General features: G+C 36.2%; 1 protein-coding gene across 1 annotated transcript; it reads right to left on the bottom strand.

The window, feature by feature from the left end:
• Window positions 1–8: 8 nt before the first annotated feature.
• Window positions 9–16,959, bottom strand: LOC131930484 (annexin A11). Its single transcript, XM_059286997.1, has 8 exons — window positions 16,920–16,959; window positions 16,454–16,572; window positions 7,474–7,587; window positions 4,204–4,294; window positions 3,977–4,128; window positions 3,575–3,752; window positions 1,442–1,554; window positions 9–1,359 (listed from the first exon to the last, which is right to left on the bottom strand). The coding sequence occupies exons 1-8, from the start codon at window positions 16,957–16,959 to the stop codon at window positions 1,237–1,239; spliced, it is 930 nt and encodes a 309-aa protein (XP_059142980.1). The 3' UTR covers window positions 9–1,236.
• Between the last annotated feature and the right edge of the window lie 1,331 nt (window positions 16,960–18,290).

Raw genomic sequence — 18,290 nt, 5'->3', positions numbered from 1 at the left:
AAACAAAGTTAGCTTTGCAAGCTTTTATTGCTAATTATCATAAGCAGGCTATGTGAAAATAAACATATACAAAAAATTAATTTGAATTGTCACAAATATGAGTCTAGTTAGTCTTGTTTCTATTAGTATCTTGCTACCCTAATGGGTCATTGTTAACAAATTTCAAAACTGATAAAAACAGTTGAGATAATTGACATGAGCATACAGTGATCAAAATAAATGTGAAGTTTACTGTAAAACACATTAAATGTTTTTTAAAATATTTTTTGGAATGTTCTGTTGTAAGAATTTTACAAAAACCTTATCAATAAAAAAAAGCTTTATAAAGCACAAAATATATTTTGAAATTATGTTCTGCAATCACAAAAATAAGTAATTTGAAATTATGTTCTGCAATCACAAAAATAAGTAAAGCATATACTTACTACATAATCACTGATATTTTAATTTAGTACTGTGCACAATGTAATATATTTTAAAAAAATATTTTACAGTGGTACCTGATAGAGCTGATCAATCACTTCAGACAGTTCAATTAATTATTTTTTAAGACATGGGAAATAATTTGATCTGGGGATGAAGGTGGTGCATGGAAGAAATACACTATGTAACCATGCAGACTGTTCCTATTATAATCTAAACAGTTAATCCCAATTGGTTATAATGCCTGGAAGATAAAGCAACTTAAAAGGCTTAATTTTTCCTCTAAATATGTCACAATTTCTGTGGCCTGAGCTTTTTTTTTTTGGTTCTATGTGGTACCATTGTAATAGGAATAGGTACAAAAAATAGACATAAAAAAACATACAGAGCTAATTAAGAAATGCAATTTAAATTAATTGAGTGCTATAACTATAAGCATTTTTAGATGACCTTTCCTCAATCATCTACAGATGTAGCATTTTTTAAATTTTCTAGAAAAATAACAATGTTTTAACCTTTTAAATTCTACAGTGAAGTTGTGACATAGTAGTTGGCAAAAGATTGAACTTTTTTGTAGTAATTAAAGAGCAACTTCCATAGTTATTGCATTTTGCTGCTGTTAATACAACATGGTAGAGTTAAAATTTTCATACATAAAATACAATCTGTTTCAAATTGTTACACATCCATGGAAATAAAAAATGTTTACAAGTTTTTAAAAGTAGGCATACTGCATATTAAATAATGTCTTTAATTAATTTTTAAATCTGAAAATATTCTCTATACACAACCAGTAGGTTTTTGGATTTCTTTTTATTTTCCCACGATAGCAAGCAACATTTTTTTATAGTCTCCACTAGTATCGCCTTCAATAAAGCTGGACAAAGACTTCCCAAACATAGTCTGAAATTCTTTTTTAATAGCTGCCATGTCCACCTGATGAAATTAATGTAAAAAACATGAGAAAATTATTACAAAACTCAATACATGGATACTCCAAATAAAAAAGTAGACTTACTTCACTGCGAGAAACGACAGCACGGATGAGAGCTTTATCATTGGTTCCCGCTCCCTTCATACATTTATGCAGTCTGCTAGCAAAAAATGCTGCTGGGTTCTTGGCAACTTGAACTTATTAAACAAAAATGTTATTATTAGAAAGTTGTTTAGACATTGAAACAGTCAATCAGTTTGTAAGAAAAATTGCTTCATAAGCTTGAAAACCAATAAAAAAATTGATAGAAAAAAGCTACATATTTTGTTTTCCATTAAAACATTTCCTAATTGTCTCTTGAAATTTTCAACTAAAGTCCATGGTGAAAATAAATGTGACTGCATAGCTAGACTATCATATTACAACACTGATAGAAAGGTATTAATCATGGTCATGAATGAAATAGATAACACTAGAGAGCATACAGGAAGTGCGCTTTGTTTGGGTTTTATTTAAGACCTTTTCAATAAGTAAAGGACGAAGTAATAAAGATAACATCCACTCTACATTCTAAATAATGACTACTAGTTGTGAATGTAAGACAAAAAAAAGAACTGAATATTGGAAAGATTTAACTGATAAATGACTAAATTTTACTTCTAAAACTTCTAATTTTTTTAAATTGAAGACTAAACAAATTTAATGTTTTAAAACCAAGACAAAAAATGTATGCCTTTAATATTTTTCTAATAACCTAGTGTACAAGCTGTTTGAAAAGATACTGAAGTTCATAAACCAATACCCTAAATAAGCTATGTAGGCACTAATTGGGATGAAGTAAGTTGTCAAGCCTGTTGTGCTGGTTGAAATAGTTTGGCTCAATTTTTTTTTTAACAAGGGTCCCAGGGAACATCTGGTTCAAATTGCTTCAAACCAAATGTTCATATGTCAAGTAGGCTTTTAAAAAAAAGAGACATTGTTGAGTCTAACTAATTTAAAAACAAAAAATTTGTAGCAGAAATAATTTTGGACGTTGGCGTGAAATATGTAAATACAGTCTGGACAGGAAACATCTTCTGTAACAAATGTCATGGTAAATAAATTCATGTCATAATCTGCTTTCATCTATCTTCAATATATATAAAAAGCAATGTATGTGTGTTTGTTCGTCGTTCTTTTATGCCATGAAACTTGGGAAGTTGTTGAGAATACTCCTGGGGAGGTTTCTGTGAAAAATAAATATCAAATTTGCAGGGGTGGCGCCCTTTCAGTTTTCAGGGCGCGATTTTTTTTCTCTATATAAGCTATATAAAAATAAATGCTGATTGTGGTTTGACACGTTTCATCTTTTCGCCATATAACTTTGGATGCAGTTCGACACAGTTTATCAGAGTGCCATAAAAAATATTTTAAAGTTTTGCTTGCTGGTGCAACAAAGATAGAGTAGTGCACTAGGTGGATCATTGCAACACAATTAACTTAAGTGCTATAATATAATAGACTGCATGTGTTTGTAAGATCATTTCCAATTTACAAACACATACAAGTAATATATATATATATATATATATATATATACACATGTTTATGAAGGGAAGTTAAGGATTTATCATTTGAGTACATCAAGTTAACTAATATCTTTTTTTAAATATTACCTGCAGTTAAATATGTGTCTGAAACAATGCATATTTAGAGTAAAAAAAAACAGAATTTCAATTTGAACACCTCAGTGATTGATGAATAATACAGAAGCATGAACATTATTATAGATTAGATTTTGAAAGTGTTTTTACTGATTTTTCTGTTTAAATCTTTAGAAGTGTTAATTCCTGAGACTTTTTATTAATTTTAGTAAACAATTACACAATTGACAACGTGTTAAAGAAACTCTTATAAAATGTCCCATTGTTTAAAGCGTGTAGGAATAGATCGCAGCAACGCATGACAGGAACACTCGTATTTAAATAAAATGTTTAAAACAAGTAGACAGTGTTTCTTAAACATGGATATGTGAGTATCAATTTTCAATTAATTTGGCTAACTGAGCTTGTGACATATACTATAGCAAAAATAATTAATTTAGATCATTGTTAGGCTTTCTTCAAAGAGCAAATGAATTTTTTTTAAATTCCCAAGGAATTATCAGACTACTTGTGCTACTTAACAATATAGGCTTATGTGTATGATGAAACCAAATTCTCAATACATGAATCCTACCTATAGCCATGCAGCCTAATTCAAGATTACCACTCATTTCAGCTTGAATGGATTTTTCAATATCTTTTCCACTAATGGCTTTGTACTGATTAAAGGTTTCTCTTAATTGTATTATGCTACGCAGGCACAATATGCGGTTAAATACTGATTCATCTGTGCCCATCTGCTTTTCACCTGCCTGAAAGAAATAGTAAATTCATTATACATTGGATCATCAAAGAATTATATGAATAGAATATATCATGCTATAAATAAAAATATTATAATAAGTGTCTTGACTACTGATATTTTCAACTGTATGTAACTTAGTGTTCAATTGAAAATTATAGCCAGTGTCAATGATGAATTTAATATACAGCATGGTAAATGAGAATGGAAATGCCATAAATGTCATCATGATACCTGATAAAGTTCTTGAGCTTCCTTCTTCGCAAGCTCTACATCAGCCTGAGGTCGATCCACTTCTCTTCCTCCTGTCACCAATGAAGTCAAAAGGCGCTTAAAATGACCACTAGTATCAGCTTGAATATCACGCTCCAGTTCTCTTTTGTACACTAAGAAATAAAATTAGTAAAATTAGTCTCAAGCTAGAAGTGGTAATAAAAATGAACATTTTCAAATGTACATACAAGCCTTGTACTGTGCCCTGATTTCTGCTATCTCTGCATTGCTGCGACTACTAAGGATTTCAATGAGTGCATCTTCATCTGTACCAACACCCTAAACAAAAAATATATATCAAAGTTAAGGAGTTTAATGAGTTTATCTACTGAAGCATTAAATAATTCTCTAGTTATTATAAAATGTCTGGGATGGCAGGTTGGGTGATTGTGAGTTCGTCTCATAATCATTATTTTTTCCCTTCAGCGCCTGGAACACATGGGGTTGCCAAAAAAAGCTCTTTCCACTTTTGAAGATCTCTGGTAAATTTCTTTGAAGTTTCCTAAGATATTCCTGTCTTTGTGAGTTGTTTTTTCCACTATGCTACTACACATCTCGATTGGTCTTCCCTATTTATTTCTTCTTTGAGGCGTCCAGTTCAGCGCCATTCCTGTAATATTATCTGTTCTCATTCTTAATAGATGGCTCATTTAGCACCACCTTTCTTTTTTACCCATCCAGTGTAGTCCTATATTTTTGACGAGCTGACCAGAGACGTAGCATACTCCTCTATTTAGTTGTTTTATTTTCTATTTTTCAGTAATTCATAATTAGTGAATTCGACAGTACCAATGCAGTGACTGAAAATATTTTGCTATAAAACACTATCAGTTCACAGAGAACAATGAAACGATCCAGCAGAACTTGTTTATTACGGGAGCCGGACGTTTTCCCGAAAGACACTTGCCCGAATGCCGTTTGCCCGATTTCCCGAATGGACACTTGCCCGAATGCGACAAATGCGCGAATGGACACTTGCCCGAATGCGACAAACGCCCGAATGAACACTTGCCCGAATGCGACAAGTGCCCGAATGTACACTTTCCCGAATGCGACAAATGCCCGAATGCCACTTGCCCGAAAAATGTTAATATTAGATAATAATATTACCAAATAGAGATTCTGTATCAATTTAAGTTTAAAATTTTGATAATAAACACAATTCTAAGCATAAAAACAAATCTGTTTATAATTTTAAAATTTAGCTTTTATTTTTTTTTCCATAATTGAGAAATGGCTGTAAAAAAAACTTTATTCTTTAATAAATGTAAGGTGATGTCCTGACATTATTTTGATGCCAGTTTTGAACACCTTGTTTAGCCGACGTATTGCGGTGGTTTTATATCGCTTATGACACGGTGTAGACGGCGCGGCGTCTCGCACCATTGAACAGAGGCGCGCTTGTTTGATTTATCTTGTTATGACAAACTTGTGGGGTGATCATTTCACAACAGAACGAGGCGCGGTCTAGGCGGCGAATTTAAAAACTAAAGGTAGTCAAATACGTTTGATCTCCATTTAATGCATCTTGTTTAGACAATGTTTTGAAGCGATTACTTAGTAAAGAAAGCAAAATTCATTTTAAAAACTTGTGATAAACGAAAATGGTATCTTGTCTTATTTTATAGATGGAAGACAAAGTATGTTTCTACACTTTTTATATAGCAAATACTAATTAATTTAAAATGTCTGCGTGGTAATATATAATATTATTTTTTTTACATTCTTTTTGCGTAGATACGTTTTGTGTATCAACATTTCAAATTGAAATTGATTACGAATGATAATTTGGTAAAATATAATGTTAACATTTTTCGGGCAAACGGCCTTCGGGTAAGTGGCATTCGTCGCATTCGGGCAAGTGTCCATTCAGGCATTTGTCGCTTTCGGGCAAGTGTCCATTCGGGCATTTGTCGCATTCGGGCTAGTGTCCATTGGGGAAATTGGCCTTCGGGCAAGTGTCTTTCGGGAATTCGTCGTAGACCCGTTTATTAGCTCCCCTTAGTTTTAAATTGTTTAAAAACTAAATTGTCTGCCCCTAATAGCCATCACTAATTCGACCCGGCTCTATGATTGCAAACAGCTCACAAGACTGGTGGGGTGGGGGAGGTAGCGATATGGTCTTTTGAGAATGCCTTGAGAGCGAGGGAGAGGCGGGGGCGGTGTGCGTATACGTGACGTCCCGCATGGTCCCTCCATGAAGAGAATTATATATTTTTGATTACTTTCATTTCTATTTCAAATTGAATATGGTGTTGGGTTAATGGATGCTTTTTATTCTTTGTAGGCACTTAGGAAAGAACACATAGATTGTATGGTAGCGATGGTTGCTTTCCAGCATTCATTGCCATACAAATCAATGTCTAAGATGTTACTTGTAAATAGTCAGGATTTGGTCTTGACATAGATTTCTTTAATCCCTATGTTTTTTGCATGGTTATAACGGCTTGATGGCTGGCTTTAGAAATAAGTGTCTTAATTGCAGAGGTACAGTCTTCTCTACAGTGAACAATGCTGCCTAAATATCTTCTATATATATAATTCTCTTCTTCGAGCCCTTAGAAAACAAGCTGCAAACGCTCTCCCTACCTCCCCATCCCTACATGGTTTTAGTGAGCTGTGTTCACTCTAAATGTTTACAAGCAGAGCCAACGATTTTAAACGTAGGGGGGGGGGGGGGGAGGGGGGGGAGGGAAGGAAGGGGGGGGGGGGGGTTATGGTCCTTAACGAGCTACTTATAGTGTTTTAAAGAAATATTTTCAGTGTCAGCGTTGGTACTGTCGAATTCACAAATTATGAATAATTGAAAATTAGAAACAACTAAATAGCGGCGTATGTTATGCCGCGGGCCGGCTCGTGTGTAATATTTTACTTCCTCACCTTGTTTATTTCAATAGATTCGTTGCTAGTGGAATTTTGTTTAGTACCTTAGGTTTTGTTCATGTTAAATTTGAGTCAAACTCTACGAACTAGTAGTCAAAAAACATGCAAGAAAAACTAAGCAGACTTATTTCTTTTGCTAATGGGGTTGAACTCAAAGAGCTTGACTATGTGAATATCTTTTGAGTTCCTAACTTGGACTCAAGAATGTAAGACGTAACGGAGTCGATCTAGCTTTGATGGATACCCGACTTAAGTTAAGGAAAGTTAAGGCTGCTTGGCATTATTCCAAACCACACAATCCCTAAAAATGCAGTGTTAAAAAAAAATATATTAACTCTACTTCATCTGCCCTATAGATTGTCAGGGCCAAAAGGGAAACATTAAAAAAAAAAACCATAGATGTTTATATTAGTTCAAAAATAATATACATAACAGAACCAAATTATTTTGAATTAATAATTTTAAATCGTGGATTATTTGGTATGTTTTGGCAGGGTTATGTTAGTTAACCTATAATAGTAATATTCATCTTTAACAAATTGTAAAACCTATGTATTCAGATGGAAAAGAATAACCTTTATAGCATCATTACATTCCTTGGCATCAAATATTCTAGGATGATCAAGAAGAGCAAGAGTCAAATCTCTAAACTTGCCACTTATCTCAGACTCAATATCTGACCTTAGGTCCTGCAAGAAAAATGGTTACATTATTATGCATAATTTCTTATGTACATGTATTGATCTATGTCAATTTACATATTACGGAAATTTGTGTGCAGTGTCGTAGAACCTCCACTAAGGATCCACAAAATGAAAAAAAAATTGTCTAATATTAAGTTTGAGTTGTTAGTAACAGAGTACAAGTTTCTCATGTTTATCATTTTAAAATATTGCTAGCCATTAAAACAGATCTTTACATTCTTAAGGGATTACACTTCGTGAAAAAAATGTCTCAATTAGCTTAATTTAATAATTTGTGTGTATCTCAACATTAAACATTATACATATATATATATATTCAATTTTGTGAGCATTTGTAACGCCCCATTCTATCCATTGTCTATCACTGTGTCGAACCGCAATCGTTTTAAACATCCGTGTGACTGATGCAATATGTTAGCATTACTAATAATCTATTATTAGATGCTTGATCTCAATTTCTGATCGGATTGTCTAAAAATAGATGCCAATTGCATTATTCGCAAAGATTTTTTACGGACAAAAAGAAACATCCCAGTTAATAATCTAACCTGGGTTAATTTTTCTGATTATTAAAATAAAACATATTACAGCGTGAGCCTTTGGGGGGGGGGGGGGGGGTGAAACAGAAATTTTGTTTGCAGTCAAATTGCACCCTATCAGGGCGCCGGTGGACACGCCTGATTCAATTTAGTGAGCGTTTGTAACGCCCCATCCTATCCATTGTCTATCATACTGTTTAGACCGAACGTAGTCGCCAAAGCGCTCACGGGAAAGACCAAGGCACCAAATCGCATCCTGACGGTGGCCGCCCGTGCAAAATTAAATCCCCCTCTCCCCCTTCCACCCAAGAAACCTTCTCGTGAGTATTCACAAACTCCCCAAAGTTTGATGGCGATCGGATGAACGCTGTGAAACCGCAATCGACGTTTATTTTTATATACCTTATATAGAGAAAAATCGCACCCTCCAGTGGCGCCGCCCTTGCGAAATTAAATATGATTTTTGTGCAGAAACCTCCCCAGGAATATTCTCAACATCTTCCCAAAGTTTCATTGCGATCGTGTGAACGGTGTCACTCCATTTTACTTTTATTATTTTTATATACAGTATATAGAGAAAAATTGCACTCTCCCGAGGCGCCGCCCTTGCGAAATTAAAAAAGATATTTTTGCAGAACCCTTCCCTGGAGTGTTCTAATCAACTCCCCAAAGTCTAATGGCGATCGGATGAACGCTGTGAAACCGCAATCGACTTTTATTTTTATATACCGTATATAGAGAAAAAACAAATCGCGCCCTGCCGGGGAGCCACCCCTGCGAGTTTGAATTTTTTCCTTGCCGAAAACTCCCCAGGAATATTCTCGACAACTTCTCTAAGTTTCATGGCGATCGGATGAAAGGTGTAGTAATGCATAAAAGAGTACCCCTCCCCCCCCCCCCCCCGCGTTGCTGCGGGGTTAGAAGAAAGTCCGACGAAATATAAAAATATATATATAAATAAATATAAAAAAATATAATAATATATAAAAAATATAAAAATCCTATATTCTTAGACTCGTGACCTTGTTTTCTAACGTGATTTATTTAAATGTAAACAATGCCTGCGCTTGGATAATAAATATCGGGACACGGGTTTACCTAAACTACCGCATGAAAACCTGAGTGTACATTAATCATTCACCGAAATAATATGGTAGAACACACTTCGGTGACCGTCCATGTGTTAGGGACGTAGAGGGGCGGTTTCAGGAGCACCCCCCCCCCCGATTACACTACCGCATAGGCGCCGCGTACTGCCCCTGGCTCCTTAAACATAACAGGCGCCATCGTGCTCATAGGATAACCCAGAGTGCCAAATAGCATCCTGTTAACAATTGCTGATTGGATTGTCTAAAAATAGATGTTAATTGCATCATTCGCAAAGTGAAGACACAATTTTTACGGACAAAAAGAAACATCACAGTTAATAATCTAACCTTGGTTAATTTTTCTGATTATTAAAACAAAACATATTACATGACCCTCAGCGGCCCATGTGAGCCTTTGGGGGCCGAGACTGAAAATTTTGTTTGCAGCCAAATCGCACCCTACCAGGGCGCCGGCGGTGTAACGCCCCGTCTTATCCATTGTCTACCACACTGTTTAGACCGAACGTAGTCACCATAGCACTCACCGGAAAGACCAGGGCGCCAAATCGCATCCTGCCGGGGGGCCGCCCTTGCGGAAATTAAAAATGAAGTTTTTTTTTTTTTACAGAACCCTTCCCCAGAGTGTTCTTATCAACTCCCAAAAGTCTCATGGCTATCGGGTGAACGGTGCCAAACCAAAATCGACTTTATTTTTATATACCGTACATAGAAAAAAATAGCACCCTCCCGTAGCGCCGCCCTTGCGGAATAAAAATGATTTTTTTTTTTACAAAACCTTTCCCCATAGTTTTCTAATAAACTCACCAAAGTTTGATGACGATCGGATGAACGATGCCAAACCAAAATCGACTTTTATTTTTATATACGGTATATAGAGAAAAACAAATCGCGCCCTGCCGGGGCGCCAACCCTGCGAATTTGAATTTTTTTTTTCCGCAGAAACCTCCCCAGGACTATTCTCAACAACTTCCTAAAGTTTCACGGCGATGTGAAGAGAGGTGTAGTAATGCATAAAGGACAAACACACATGCATTGCTTTTTATATAAATAGAATAGATACTAGCGTACCCGACCCCCGCGCGTTGCCGCGGGGATAGAAGAAAGTTTGACGAAATATATTAGGATTTCACCAACGCGTTATCAATTATAATTATATGTTCTTAGACGCGTGACCTTCTTTTCTAAAAATGAGTTATTTAAATGTAAAAAAAATGCCTGCGCTTGGATCATAAATATCAGGACACGGGTTTACCTACACTACCGCATGAAAACATTGAGTGTACATTAATCACTCACCGAAATAATATGGTAGAACACACTTCGGTGACCGCCTCTGTCAGAGACGTAGAGGGGCGCTCTCAGGCCCCCCACCCCCCAATTACACTACCGCATAGGCGCGGCGTACGACCCCTGGCTCCTTAAAACTAACAGGCGCCATCGGCCAAATAGCATCCTGTTAATAATGATGCAGATTTCGTCATTCCCTAAAGTGACACAAATGAACAGGATTTTTTTTTCTTTAACACGTAAAAAAAGTATTTGACATGTTTTAAACATCAGTGTGACTGATGCAATATGCTAGCGTTACTAATGGTCTATTATTAGATGCTCGATCTCAATTTCTGACTGGATTGGCTAATAATAGATGCTTATTGCATCATTCGCAAAGTGACGAAACTCTACAGTAGGCTCCTCATATTCAAAAAGTTATTTTTTCATCTTTCGCAAGGTGACGAAACTGTACAGAAGGATTTCCTCTCGTTACAAAGTTATTTTTAGAAGCCTGTTGTAGTTTTACCACTGAATATAGTAGTACCCCTTACTCGCTATGCAGGACACTCGATTAACGGATGCCAAGTGCCAACATAGTCGCTCTAAAACTCTGGGCGCTTAACCGTGTATTGACGAAAGTTGTACCCTATATGGCGCCGCCCATAAGAAACTTTAGTTTTCTTTTTCGCAGAAATATTCTCGGGAGTATTCTCATCTACTCCCTAAAGTTTCATGGCACTCGGATGAACGGCATCCGATTTTTTTTTATATACCTTGTATAGAGAATAAAATTGCCGCCCCCCCCCTGGAGGGCGCCGGCCTTGCAATATTACACAATATTTTTTTTGCAGAACCCTACTATCTATCTATCTATCTATCTATCTATCTATCTATCTATCTATCTATCTATCTATCTATCTATCTATCTATCTATCTATCTATCTATCTATCTATCTATCTATCTATCTATCTATCTATCTATCTATCTATCTATCTATCTATCTATCTATCTATCTATCTATCTATCTATCTATCTATCTATCTATCTATCTATCTATCTATCTATCTATCTATCTATCTATCTATCTATCTATCTATGGGAGGGGGTGTCTACAAAATAATTTTTTTGCGGGGTGGCCCTTTTTTTTAGTTCCGCCACTGCCAACGTTCATTTTATAAAACACCCCACAATAGGGGCAAGGCGACATAGGATATCTGATGATTAAACCAAACCAGGGGCCGTAGCCGGCGCCCCCGCTGTAGTGCAACCGGTGCCTCCGCGACGCCCCTGACACCTTTCGGTATCCGAGTTTTCTTGGGGTGTTCTGAGCGGTAGTGTAGACCGACCCCTAACAACTATGATCCCAGAAATACAGCGCCTACTTTGTTTACATTTTTAAAAAAAATAACCGGTTTAAAAAAAAATACAAGGTCACGTCTAGAAATACATGCTTATTAACGCTCTTTTAATCTCTCCCTCTCTTTTGTGTGCGCGTGTGTCTATAAGGGTGACAAAATTCTACCAAAGCTGATGAGTATGTATATAGCGTTAGCTAGCTAGCTAGGCAGGTAGATATAAATGTAAAAATAAATTGCACAGTACTAGAGTAACTAATTTTTGAAGAAACTCTATGGTATGAAGAAATGCTGTAACATATAGTATAGGTAGACCTATACGTTTAAGATAGGTACATTGAAATATAGGCACAGTGCTGCATTTGTTTTGTATTAGCACCTGGGTACAGTGCTTATACAGAATTTATTTTTTCACGCGAGAACTTACAACAGTCAGTGTAGATTAGAGAATGTTCATTGTGATAGTCTAGCCTGTAGCCTTGTTATCTCCCAATACACCCACAATGAGGGCAAATACATGCATGGACATGATGTGTCCTTTTCAACAACATCAGCTTCAGCGTAGCTGTATTTCCATGTGTTGCAAGAAAACAAAAACCTATTACAGCAAATAACAGTTGTAGCTGGTTGAAGCAGCATGCCACCAACGTTTGATGTGTGATTCATGGTTTGGTTTTTAAAAAAAGCCTTATCAGGAACAAACACACTAGAAACTAGCACAATTAATCTTCTCAATCCTATCACAAAGATATCGTTGCTAAGCTATAAAAAGGCCGTGTATGACTCTTAGACTATTTATTTTATCACTTAGATTATGTATTGTTTTACTACCATCAAAGATGCTTTGTGCTTACACTTACGTTAAAAATAATTTACCAGCTTAATAATTAAACCGCTCATACAATGCATATAACTAATAATATCCAGAATTGTTGTAAAAGTATGTTACATTAATACGGAGGCTAGCTTTCGTTGATATAACAATTAGCAAAAAGGTTGTCCTACTTTTGATTTAAAAAGTTGCAGGTCAAAGTTTCCGATAATTTTTTTTTAAACTTTAAAGAAGAAAAAAAGAGGTCTAACATTACAGCAGGTAGAGGTTCTATCTAAAGACACGATGGCGACAATAATAGTTGACTATATAATCAGCGCGTCCTCTGGCGCCCCGCAGGATGCTATTTCATGTGAGCACCATAGCTCAAACATTCGTTTTTAAAGAATGCGATAGAATATGGATAAAATATAGTATTATAGTTGTTTATTAAATTGAATCAGGCGCGTCCATCGATAAAATGTGGTATTATATTCTTTAACTAAATTGAATAAAGCACGCCCGCCGGCGCCCCGGTATGGTGCAATTTGGTGCCCTGGTCTATCATGTGAGCACTATGGTGGCTTCGTTCATTTTAAAAAGAAGCCTACAATATTGACACGGTGGCACACGACATTCGAATAATTAAACTGAGCCAAGGGCCGTACATGTTAATTTTTGCATTATTTTCTGCATTATTGTTTGCATTTGTGTATATGTTGACGTTTAAGAGGCGGAACTACAGTGCCGCCAGAGCCCGCAAAGCAGGGGGGGGGGGGCGGCAATAAGGGACCCACAGCCGACCATAAACAGTTTTTTATAGTTAAAGAAATGAATTTTCTTGCATTTTTGACGTGATGGATGTTTTGTAAAAAGAATACTGTAGCTGCGATTGGATTATCTTTAATCTAAAGACACCATCCCACGGTCTTGTATATTCTTTTCCCCTTTGGTTTTAAACTATTGTGAAAGCCGAGTCCTCTTTCTTCTACAATAATACACACGCTGTTGTAAACAAAAATTACTTTTGAAAAGAGGCCTCTTGATATTAAGACGACTTTTGCTTCTTTATAGCGTTGGTTAGGGGCCCACAACCAATTGTGATTTTACAATATAAAATGTACTTTATTGTATTGGTAGAACTACTATTCTATACTATCCTGTATTCTACAAATAATCAGAAAGAATATGATAACAAAAGTTTCGGTTGTATGTACGTTTACTTATTTTTGTTTAGGGGGCCTTTCATAAATGACGTCACGCTTTTTTGACGATTTTTACTTCCCTCCCCCCCCCCCTCTCCGCCCATCACACATCGTCAAAGAAAGCCAGCCCCCCCCCCCCCCCCCCCCACCGTATTGAAAAAAATACATACTATGGCAAAAGAATGGCAAAACGAAATGTATTTAAAATTAATAATAACAAATTAATTTAAAAAGGGAGTGATCTCCCCTAATTTTTCTCGAATATGCTTGTATATATTCTTATATAACACTACGGGGGATGGAAACTTGGGTGATATAGACATGATTCTTAATTACTTATACTTTTTATACTTTTTAAAATAGAATACATCTCGTAGAAAAAAGAATTGCGCACCAAGTGAACGCTAACTAACATGTGTATAATAGTGCGAAATATTATTAGTACTTTATAAATTCACATGCGTGTTTTGATAAATCGGAAATAACGTAAATACTACATCCGGTCAACGGAAACTACTCAAGGCATAGAAGATAGAAGGCATAAAAAGATATATTTTACTTATATGTGAAATTTCCTTCATTTATCTGAAACAGTACTCAAGTTATAGGCTTTTGAAATATTGAAAGCAGAGTAAGTTCCACTTCCAGTTATCGGAAATCGCTGAAAAGTTGATACAGAACTACAAATTTGATATAATACTTCTGGGAGCCGGACGTTTTCCCGAAAGACACTTGCCCGAATGCCGTTTGCCCGAAGGCCGATTTCCCGAATGGACACTTGCCCGAATGCGACAAATGCCCGAATGCCACTTGCCCGAAGGCCGATTTCCCGAATGGACACTTGCCCGAATGCGACAAATGCCCGAATGCCACTTGCCCGAAGGCCGTTTGCCCGAAAAATGTTAATATAAGAAAATAAATAATATTTCTAAATAGACATTCTTTAATCAATTTAAGTTTGAAATTTTGATTATAAACACAATTCTAAGCATAAAACAAAGTTGTTTATATTTTTAAATTTAGCTATTATTATTTTTTTTTTCAAAACTGGGAAAGTGCTGTTTGAAAAACTTTATTCTTTAATAAATGTAAGGTGATGTTGGCGGCGGTGTTCTAACATTCTTTTGATGTATGTTTTGAACAACTTGTTTAGCCGAGGTGTTGCGGTGGTTATATAGCTTTTATGACACGGCGTAGGCGGCGCGGCGTCTCGCAACATTGAACAGAGGCGCGTTTGTTTATCTTGTTATGCTTAACTTGTGTGGTGATCATTTAATAAAAGAATGAGGCGAGGTCTAGGCGGCGAATTTAAAAACTAAACGTAGTCAGATATGTTTGATCTCCATTTAATGCGCCTTGTTAAGACAATGTGTTGAAGCGATTACTTAATAAAGAAAGCAAAACTCATTTTAAAATCCGGAGATGAATGAAAATTGTATTTTTGTCTAATTTCATATATGGAAGAGAAAGTATGTTTCTACACTTTTTAAATATCAAATGCAAATTAATTTAGAATATCTGCGTGGTAATATATATAATATTATTTTTTTCACTTTCTTTTTGCTTAGATGTGTTTTGTTTACCAACATTTTAAATTTAAATTGATTACGAATGATTATTTAGTAATATATAATGTTAAAATTTTCGGGCAAACGGCCTTCGGGCAAGTGTCCATTCGGGCATTTGTCCCATTCAGGCAAGTGTCCATTCGGGCATTTGTCCCATTCGGGCAAGTGTCCATTCGGGCATTTGTCGCATTCGGGCAAGTGTCCATTCGGGCATTTGTCGCATTCGGGCAAGTGTCCATTCGGGCGTTTGTCGCATTCGGGCAAGTGTCCATTCGGGCATTTGTCGCATTCGGGCAAGTGTCCATTCGGGAAATCGGCATTCGGGCAAACGGCATTCGGGCAAGTGTCTTTCGGGAATTTGTCGTAGACCCAATACTTCTATATGACATTTCATCAACCTAGCTGTAACGGTACTCAAGTTATCGTTTTTTAGACACACATACACACACAGAGACATACGTAAAAAATTGCGGAACTATGTTTTTTCGACTCAGGGATTACAATATTTGCTCTATACTCTGTATACGAGAAAGTAAAACCATAAAAATAAACATAACACGAGAAACCCTTGCACAAACAAAGCTTACACGTTTATATTCTTTTGACCGGCTAGAGCAGGGGTCTCCAAACTTTTCAGCCCGAGGGCCGCATCAACTATAAAATAACATACTTTCTTCAAGACATCTCTTCGGTTTTATGGAGCCCCCCCCCCCCCCCCCCCCCAAAAAAAAAAAAACTAAATATAATTTATATAGAAATATATACAAATTTCAAGTGCCTCCCTCACGGAGAAAAATATCTGAAAGAAACACAGTCAGCAACTGACAACACACTGGAGGTCCAAGTTTGCTCGCAAATTATTCTTCACGTATCTTATTCTTGAAAAATTTTGTTCACACAGGTATGTTGTCCCAAAATTTGAAAGGTACTTTGATGCAAAAGTTTTAATATAAGAAAAGTCTTCTTTTTGCAAAAACTTATAAAAACATACCTGCCCTTCTGTGAACGTATCTCTAATGAACTCCAGCTGCAGTTCATCTTTGCAAGTGGCCACATTTGCTTCAAATGGGTTTGAAATGGTCTCACTTCTTTTGCCTTTGAATCCAAGTCAGAAAACCGCTACTGAAACTGCGGCTAGAGGTCATTGATTATCTCGCATACAAATGATGTGGGGAACTCAGTGGTTGCTTCAGCCGTAAAGACTTTGCACTGCTGATAGTGCTTCAAGCTGTTGGCCTGTACTTGTTCCAAAAACATGACAAGTTTGGATCTAAGAGCCTTTAGGTGGGTGTATAGATAAGAAACTAGATTTCCCTCTCTTGTAGTTTTAGGCTCAGAAAATGTAAATGACTAGTTTTGTCTGCAACAGAGGCCAATTTTTTTACCCACTCTTCATCAGACATTATTGGCTGTGGCTTTTCTTTTCTTTCCAGGATGCTACCTATTTCCGTTCTTACCATAAATACTCTGCTCAGAACTTACTCGCAACTTGGCCATCTTCTGCTATGAAATATAGTAAATCTTGCGATTCTGCGTTTGTATCTTTCAACATGTCTCTGATTACTGAACTATCTATGGTTGAGCCAATGTGACCTTATTAAATTCGAAAAAATCTTCACCACAGGATTCAGTACACTGCTAATGTCCATATATTTAGCACAAAGGCTTGCTGGTGAATAATAGAGGGCAGAAAGATTGGTTCTAGAATGTTTTTCTCTTTCACTTGTCCAAACAAGGCTTTCTTTATGCCACTGGTGTACTCCCCCCCCCCCCCTCCAAAAGTCAGGAAACTGAAGTTAGTCCAGTCAAAGTTATAATCAGCAAATGTTTTCTTAAACTCATTGCATATTTCCTCTCCAGTAACAGTGCCATACATGTTATGTAGGAAAGCCAGCTCTTGTGTTATGTTCATGTCTTCAATCATACCTCTAATTCTAATGAACACAAGCAGTTGAGAGGTGAACAGCTGTCCAGCGATTCGTCCATTGCATTTTCGCTATTTGAGTCATAATGTTTTAACTCATGGTATTTGCACTCAAAACTACATTTTCAAACAATTTTTCCGTGTGTGCGGGCCAGACAAAAGGACCTCGCGGGCCGTAGTTTGGAGACCCCTGGGCTAGAGTATGGCAAGTATTATGGCAAACATAAATAAAACAGATTTTCAAAACAGACGAATGCAATTTGTTTTAATTGAAAAAAAAACAAAAAACAAAGACATTTTTTTTTCAAAATCCGATCAGGCCAGAAATGAGTATCCTGTGTTCGTATTATGTATATATATATATATATATATATATATATATATATATATATATATATATATAAAACTACATATATATGTATATGTATAAAACTATATATATATATATATATAGTTATATATATATATATATATATATATATATATATATATATATATATATATATATATATATATATATATATATATATATATATATATATATAAAGCAAAGTAGTCAGGTGCCCGATAGGGCACTTCCCGGCGCCGCAGGCGCGTCAAATTTGGCACGATGGTGCCTTGGGGAGATAGAACACGAGGGCCGGTGACGGTTGGCCGAAAAGTCGACGGAGAGGGGGTCAAAACTGACCTCGACTGACCGGCGCCTTATATGGGCTATATTACGTTTAGGTCAATGGCTTGACCTTTAGGGAAAATTGTCGGTTTGACTCAAAGCCCTCGACGAGGGCTAAAAAGTGACCGCGAGTGAAATTCTCATTATATGAGCTATATTACGAAAAAAAATTTCCTCCGACGACCCCCCTTGAAATTTTGTGAGGTGGTAGGAGAATGCCTGGGGTGTCAC

Source organism: Physella acuta, unplaced genomic scaffold (genome assembly GCF_028476545.2).
Source record: "Physella acuta isolate Inbredline_101_S28 unplaced genomic scaffold, ASM2847654v3 ptg001786l, whole genome shotgun sequence".
In the NCBI taxonomy this organism is placed as follows: Eukaryota; Metazoa; Mollusca; class Gastropoda; family Physidae; genus Physella; species Physella acuta.
The sequence above is the reverse complement of the archived record's forward strand: the minus strand, read 5'-3'. Positions and strand labels throughout refer to the sequence as shown.